At 52.3% G+C, this 8,214-nt stretch overlaps 1 protein-coding gene across 1 annotated transcript; it reads right to left on the bottom strand.

Moving 5' to 3' along the window:
* Window positions 1-6,990: 6,990 nt before the first annotated feature.
* On the bottom strand, window positions 6,991-7,923 carry LOC143692799 (olfactory receptor 14J1-like). The gene has a single exon (XM_077173030.1). The coding sequence runs from the start codon at window positions 7,921-7,923 to the stop codon at window positions 6,991-6,993; it is 933 nt and encodes a 310-aa protein (XP_077029145.1).
* Between the last annotated feature and the right edge of the window lie 291 nt (window positions 7,924-8,214).

Below are 8,214 nucleotides of genomic sequence, written 5' to 3' on the forward strand. Positions count from 1 at the left end.
AAAACATTGGGGAAGGCTCAGTACTTTCCTTCCTATGGGAAAGAAATGTCCTGCTTCTCCAGGCGCACAGGGCTGAGATTGTGGTTCCACCTCCAAAATTCCGTAAATTCAAAGTCTGGTCCCAGACAAAATTTGCCATTCCTGACAAGTCTGGCTGGCCTTGGCCTAGTGATGATCTCACCTGCCTTCCAATCACTGGGGCTCTGTACTTCGCTTCCTAGGAATAAGAACTGTCCTTCTAGTCCAGGTGCCCATGTCCAGAATTGGGATTTCACCTCCAGCATTCCCTATTGTGACAGTCCCAGGGAGACTGTTGGCTCAAAACCTTTCATGTGTGGGGGAGGAAGGGGCAGGTCCAGCCCTGCCCTGCCCTAGAACCCCAATCCCCTCAGAGCCTCTATCCCAGCCCAGCAGTGGCTGCCAGTCCCTGGCACAGCACAGGCAATGCTCCACAGCCACCTCTGCAGCCCCCAGCCCAGCTCCTGAGGGACCAAATGAGCCCAAGCCCCACCTGGGGGAAGGGCCCAGGGAGACCAAGGGGTATTGAAGGCTGACCACAAGGCAAGCACACATCTTGACCCTCCCTCCTCTTGGAATTTCCATCTGAACAATGCTGGAATCCAGGAGTTGGTAGCTCTGTGTGTGCTTCTCTGTATCTTTTTTGTCTTTCTCTCTTTCTGTGTCTTCATCATCTAATTCCCTCTTCTTGCAAATTTTGATTAATTTCAAATTGAATGGGCTTAGAATTGGCGAAGCTGAATGGGCCAAGTCAATGCTTTCAAAAGTGTTTTTTGTTGAATGAATGTCATATTAAACATTTTGCCAAAGTTTCTCTAATTTTTTAAAGCTCCCATTAAAGTCTGTTTGGTTCTTTTGGTCACCTAAGAATCTCTTGTTGGTATTTCTCCAGCACATAAAAGAGGATACAATTGTAATTCCTTTTAAATGTCTCCTTGAGAGAGTTGTTTGGGGGATGAGAGTCAGGGCTTGTGTGTGCTGCTTGGCCCAGCCCAGACAGGGCTTTCCCAGCCACATTCCATACTCCATTGCCCAGCTGGAGCCACTGGTGCCTCTGAGTTGTGCTGCCCCAGCCCCAGGGACGCTCTCCTTGTCTGCCCATTCCCCCACGGTCTCTGGGCAAGGATGGCCTCACTGGGAGCTGCTGACATCCTCAGCAACTTGGAGGTTGCTGCTGAATTTCCCTGCTCCAGAGGCTTGTTCAGCCTTCAGCTCTTCAGTGCAGGAATTCAGTGTCCCAGGGTTCATTAACATTCAGAACACCTGAACAAACCAAGCCTCTGGGAATCATTTGATTTTAATTTACAAATCCTTTGTGGTTAAGTAGATTTCAGAAGTGTATTCAAACTGAATACATTATATTTAAAAAGACAGCGAGAAAAGATTTCTTAGGTCCTGTTAGTTTTGTTTTCCTGTTAATTCATTGATATGTGCAATCTCCAATGGACATTGAATCCAAGTACCTCCTCATGCAGTTTGAATAGATATGAAAATCAAGACCCTTCATGGCTGACATTCAATCAGACTCTGTCCCTACCCCCAGCCCACCATTTCCCCCATCCAAGCCCTGGCACTCAGAGCAGCCTTGTGCAAATCTGACCTCCCTCCAGCCCAGGCTGCACCTGCAGCTTTCAGCTCCTTGGCTCCAACTCCCACCTGCTTTCCTTGCAGAAGGAGCTGCCCGAGACACAGAGGGATGTTCATTTCTTGTCAGCCAACAAAGCCAAGGGAAGGCACAGCTCCATCAACTGCAAAAGTCATTCTCCCTGGCTCTGCCCCTGATCCCCACAGCCTATCCTGGTTCCTTCATCCTTCCTTTGCCAGGGACTCTCTGGGACAAGGGAGCTCTGCTCTGGCTATGGAGGGAGGTCCAAGTGCCACCACTGGAGTGGGAACCACAACTCATCAGGTTTGTGTCCTTTGGAGGTCAGGAACTGGTGAGACTCAGAGGCACAGAAAGTTTCTCCTCATGGCCAACAGACCACAGTTGAACAGGACACAATTTAATAACAATCTCACTCTTCCCTGAGCCATGTGCAACGTCCCAGCAGTGCCTGATGAGTGCACCATCCACAAGGGATTTCCATATTAAAATTAATTTTAGACAAGAATGGTTCTGTGATAGATATAAAAACAATTAAGTTCTTGTATCAGGATGCTCATCTTGGAGTGGGGGCGAAACAGCTCCAACAATTCCTGATTTGAAAAGCTGTCAGTGGTGGATGGAGAAGGGAGCTCAGGCTGCTCTTGGTGTTGAGGAAATGCTGAAACCAGCCTGACTCATTTCATCTCCTCCTGTCCTGGCTGATCTCCCCTCTTTCCCCTCCCACCCATTGGCTTTTGTCTCCCACCAGGCCCCCGGTGAAGAGCCTGGCTCTGTGTTCTCCATCCCCTCCTCGCTGGCACTGCCAGGCTGGGATGAGGAGCCCCTCAGCCTTCCCTGCTCTGGGCTGGACAAGCCCAGCTCCCTCAGCCTCTGCTCACAGCCCAAGGGCTCCAGCCCCACCTTGGAGGCCCTTCCCAGACCCTGCTGCAGCTGCCAGACATCTTTCCTGCCCTGGGCAACCCAACCCAGGCCACAGTGACCTGGATAATCCCCGTCCTTGATGTCCTGGTCACACAGCCCTGGCCCCTTGTCCCCATGTCAGGCTCTGGGGTGGATCCTGTGGAGCATCCTTTTGCTGGAGGCTGTGGCTCCAGGTGGGCCGGGGGGATCCCAGGGGACAGGGACCCCGCTGGGCATGGACAGCATTGGACTTGTTGGGAGAAACTGTGAGGGGGAGCTGGGGCCGAGTGACCAACCCAGTGACCTGACACAGCCCTGCTGGGATGTCACACAGCCCCTCTGGGATGTCACAGCCTGCTCTGTGAGCTCACAGCCCATTCTCCAATGTCACACAGCTGGCCTCTGATGTCACAGCCAACTCAGTGATGTCATAGTCTGCCCAGTGATGTCACAGAGGCAGTCTGTGATGTCATAGCTCATCAATGACCTCACATTACCCACTCTGTGATGTCATAGCCCACTCTGTGATCTCATGTTACCAGATGATCAATTGTCTCCACCAGGTGAGCTGACACCTGGAGCTTGTTCTCCACATCCCCAGGCCTATGGAAACCACACAAGGCCCATTGTGTGAGAAGGGGAACTGGAAGTTCAGCAGCCTCAGGGTCCTGCCAGCTCAGCCAGGCCCACTGGAACATTGGGGTCCACGACCACCAGGGACCACCAGAGAGACCCCCAGGACAGAAGAACGCATGGGTACAAGGGAGGGGCAATATGTTAATGATTTTGGGGAAATGATTATCATATGTATGTTTAGTCCGGGACAATCAATGAATATGTGAGCAAAATACAGAATATAAACAGAAACTTTCCTGTACTCAGCATGCATGGCTTTGGGAGGAGCTCTCCCCCGTGCATCCAGCTGAATAAAGAATGCTGCTTCTTAATGCTACACTGGGGTTAAGGAGTTTTCTGTTTCACTGAATCTTTGGTAACACTCCCACTGCCAAGGAAAGCTCTGTCTGCTGCTGTTCACAAACAGAGAAGGGCTGGGGGCAGATGTGGGGCTCAGAGGCTGCCTGGGGCACAGTGACCATGAAATAATCAAGTTTTCCATGTTCTGTGAAAGAAGGAGGGGCAGCAACAAAACTTCCACACTGGAATTAGGAAGGGCAGACTTTGGCCTGTTTAGGATGCAGATCTGGGGAGTGCCAAATTGGGTACTGATTTTTTAAGGGAAACACCCCTTAAAAACAAAGGGGTCCAGGAAGGACACACATTTCAAGAAGGTAATTTAAGGGAGAAGGAGCAGCCTGTTCCAGTGTGACAAAAGATGAGCTGGTAAGGACAATGACTGGCCTGGCTGCCCATGGAGCTTTAGTGGGAACTCCGGGGATAAAAGGACTGGCAACTCAGGAAGCATTTAATGATTTTAATGGGTTATTCAGAAAGAAAAGTTGAGATGTGAAAGCTCAATTAGAACTTAACCTGGCGGCTTCTGTAAAAAAAAAGGTTTTTATTAAAAAAAAATTGTTGCAAAAGTAGGGAGAAGAAGAACCTCTACTATTTATTTGATGCAGTAGAGAATAGAGTAACTAAAGATAAGGAAAGGGCTGAGCTACTTAACACCTTGTTTGTCTCAATTTTCAATATTAGGACAGGCTGTTCTCAGGACAAGTGTTCTCCTGAGCTGGTAGATGAGCACAGGGAGCAGAACAGCCCCCTGGAATCCAGGAGGAAGCAGCTGCTGACCTGCTGAGCCACTCAGATGCTCACAGGTGTATGGGATCAGATGGGATCCATCCTAGGGGGATGAGGGAGCTGGTGGATGAGCTCCCCAAGCTGCTCTCCATCATTTACCATCAGTCCTGGCTCAGCAGGGAGGGCCCAGAGCACTGGAGGTGCCAGGGTGAGCCCATCCCCAGGAAGGGCTGGAAGGAGGAGCTGGGGAACTCCAGGCCTGTCAGCCTGACCTGGGTGCCTGGCAAGGTTATTGAACAGATCACCTTGAGCACCATCACAGGGCACCCACAGGATGGCCCAGGGATCAGAGCCAGCCAGTGTGGATTTAGGGGTGGCAGGTCCTGCCTGACCAACCCGGTCTCCTTTTATGCCCAGGTGACCCAGCTGTGGATGTGGGAAAGGCTGTGGATGTTGTGTGCCTGGACTCCAGCAGAGCCTTTGACTCTGTCTCTGACAGCATTCCCTGGAAAAGCTGCAGCCCACAGCTTGGGCAGGTTCCCTCCTGGCTGGGAGATTTAAGAGCTGGCTGGAGGCTGGGCCCAGAGAGTGGTGGGGATGGTGCTGCACCCAGCTGGTATCCAGGCACTGGTGCTGTCCCCAGGGGTCTGTGCTGGGCCCAGTCCTGTTTAATATCTTCACTGATGATCTGGGTGAGGGGATCGAGTCCAGCATTCACAAATTGCAGATGGCACCAAGCTGGGTGTGAGTGTGGATCTGCTGGAGGGCAGGACAAGAAGACACAGCCTTAAGCTGCACCAGGGGAGGCTCAGGCTGGACAATAGGAAGGAGTTCTTCACAGAAAGGGTGAGTGGGAACTGGAATGGGCTGGCCAGGGGAGAGGTGGCAGAGTCACTGTCCCTCTCCAGTGGCACTTAGTGGCATGGTCTGGGTGGCAAGGCAGTATTAGGGCATTGGTTGGACTTGATGATCCCAAAGGTCCTTTCCAGCCTATTTGATTCTGTCATTCTCTGATGATTGGGACACTCTGGGGCCATTGTGACACTGCAGGGCCTCGTGGAACTAAGAGGACCATGGTGACACCGTGCATCCCCACAGAACCAGGGGTCCATGGTGGTGCTCTGGGGCAAAATGGAACCAGGGAGTGCCCCGTGACACTCTGGGCCCTTGTGGAACCACAGAGGCCATTGTGACACTGCAGGGCCTCGTGTAACCAAGGGGTTTCACCATTTTGACACTGCAAAACCAAGGAGACCATTGGGAGACTGCAGGGCCCAGTGGAACCAAGGGGCCGTTCTGACACTGCGGGGCCTCATGGAACCCAGGGGACATTGTGACACTGCAGGATCCTGTGTAACCAAGGGGCCACTGTGACACGATGGGGCCTTGAGGAATCTGGAATAATGCTGTGACACTGTGTGGCCTCGTGGACAAGGAGTCCATTGTGACACTGAGGGGACTTGTGGAACCACAGAGACCATGGTGACAGTGTGGGACCTCATGTGACCATGGGGCCATTGTGACACCCTGGGGCCCCATGGAACCAAGGGGCCACTGTGAAACTGCAGCACCAGCGAGAACATTGTGGCACTGTGAAGCCCCACGGAACCAAGGAGACCAGTGTGACAGTGCAGGGCCTGGTGTAACCAAGTGGCCATTGTGACTCTGAGGGACCCCATGGAACCAAGGACATCTTTGGATATGACACCACACGGGGTATGAGTGTTGACCTGTAGGAGCAACAGAGGGCTCTGCACAGTGACCTGGACAGGCTGGATCCAGGGCCCAAATCCAACATGGTGAGGTTTAACAAGTCCCAGTGCCGGGCCCTGCACTTTGGCCACAACAACCCCTGTAGCGCTACAGGCTGGGGACAGAGTGGCTGGAGAGCAGCCAGGCAGAAAGGGACCTGCAGGGACTGATGGACAGCAGGCTGGACATGAGGCAGCAGTGTGCCCAGGTGGCCAAGAAGGCCAATGGCTCCTGGCCTGGCTCAGGAATGGTGTGGCCAGCAGGAGCAGAGCTGCTGTGCCAGCACTGATCTGCCCCCAGCTCTGCACACAGACATTGCTGCTGCAGCTCCAGAGAAGGGAACACAAGGGGATCACTGCAGAAAACTTTGCTGGGAGATTCTTTACTTCCTTTAAATACAGAAAGAGGACAGCCCCTCATTTACACAGTCTGTGGCCACAGGGAAGGTGTGTAGAGAGCTTTTTGGAGAATTGGTTAGCTGAGAAAGGACATTCCGATGTGATACCGATGGATAAGGGTAAGAGAAACAAGCTGGGAACTGAGCAACCGGTGCCTACTTACTGACGAAGGTCACAGTGACCTTCTCTAAAACGGGAAGACGGGGGAGAAAATTGCTTGCCAGAAAATGTAGTTATCCCAAGGTAGAGAAATTAGAAGAATGTACACATAGAAACAAAATAATTGTTAAGAGATAGAAGTAGGTGTGTTTGATCATAGTGTGCTTTAACCAATAATGAGCTCAGATTTTGCAATATGTATAAGCTTCATTAACACTAATATAAATATGTGTGGAGTTTCAATAAACTTCGAGATTTGCTATTCATCGCATATGGTGTGTCGCATCTCTCCCGCCGTTACGACAAAGGTGGAGAGAAACAAAATGAGAAATGGCACAAGGAATGACATTTCTTTGTGGACAATATGAAAAAAACTAAAACAAAGGAAAGAAATCTCCAAAATGAAACCAACAAGAAGTATCACCAACAGGTGATTTGCAGAAATTTTCCAGCAGTTTAATGTTCCTGAAAGCATCCAGTCATCAGTCTCCTCACTGCAGCCTTGAGCTCCTGGTTCCTCAGGCTGTAGATGAGAGGGTTCAGGGCTGGAGGCACCACAGAGTACAGAACTGACACTGCCAGATCCAGGGATGGGGATGAGATGGATGGCGGTTTCAGGTGAGCAAATATGGCACTGCTGAGGAACAGGGAGACCACGGCCAGGTGAGGGAGGCAGGTGGAAAAGGCTTTGTGCCGTCCCTGCTCAGAGGGGATCCTCAGCACGACTCTGAAGATCTGCACATAGGAGAAAACAATGAACACAAAACAGCCAAATAGCAAGCAGGCACTAACTGCAACTAGCCCATGTTCCCTGAGGTAGGAATGTGAGCAAGAAAGCTTGAGGATCTGTGGGATTTCACAGAAAAACTGGCCCAGGGCATTGCCATGGCACAGGGGCAGAGAAAATGTATTGGCTGTGTGCAGCAGTGAATAGAGAAAGGCACTGGCCCAGGCAGCTGCTGCCATGTGGGCACAAGCTCTGCTGCCCAGGAGGGTCCCGTAGTGCAGGGGTTTGCAGATGGACACGTAGCGGTCGTAGCACATGATGGTCAGGAGGAAATACTCTGCTGAGATGAAGAACAGAAAGAAAAAGAGCTGTGCAGCACATGCAGTGTAGGAGATGTCCCTGGTGTCCCAGAGGGAATTGTGCATGGCTTTGGGGACAGTGGTGCAGATGGAGCCCAGGTCAGCGAGGGCCAGGTTGAGCAGGAAGAAGAACATGGGCGTGTGCAGGTGGTGGCCGCAGGCTACGGCGCTGATGATGAGGCCGTTGCCCAGGAGGGCAGCCAGGGAGATGCCCAGCAAGAGGCAGAAGTGCAGGAGCTGCAGCTGCCGCGTGTCTGCCAATGCCAGCAGGAGGAAGTGCCTGATGCAGCTGCTGTTGGACATTTCCAGTGTATTGGCATGGGGATCTGTAAGAAAAGTAATCATGGAATAGTTGGGTTTGGAGAGGACTTGAAATATCCCAGCACAGCCTGGGGGCACTTTCCCCCCACTGCTTGCCCAGGGCTCTGCTGCCTGGAGCTGTCCCTGCCAGCAGCTGCTTGCCTGTGCCCAGGGCTGGGCCCTGCCAGTGCTGCCAGAGCCCAGCCCAGCCCTGGGGGCTCAGCTCTGCCCTGCAGAGCCCTCCCAGCTCAGGCACTGCCCAGGGGCAGCTCTGGCTCTGCAGGCTCTGAGGGC

This window comes from Agelaius phoeniceus, unplaced genomic scaffold, assembly GCF_051311805.1.
Source record: "Agelaius phoeniceus isolate bAgePho1 unplaced genomic scaffold, bAgePho1.hap1 Scaffold_108, whole genome shotgun sequence".
Classification (NCBI taxonomy): domain Eukaryota; kingdom Metazoa; phylum Chordata; class Aves; order Passeriformes; family Icteridae; genus Agelaius; species Agelaius phoeniceus.

What these genes read in the sequence shown, in the direction of transcription:
- LOC143692799 (XM_077173030.1), bottom strand. Translation starts at nt 7,923, where the DNA reads ATGTCCAACAGCAGCTGCATCAGGCACTTCCTCCTGCTGGCATTGGCA.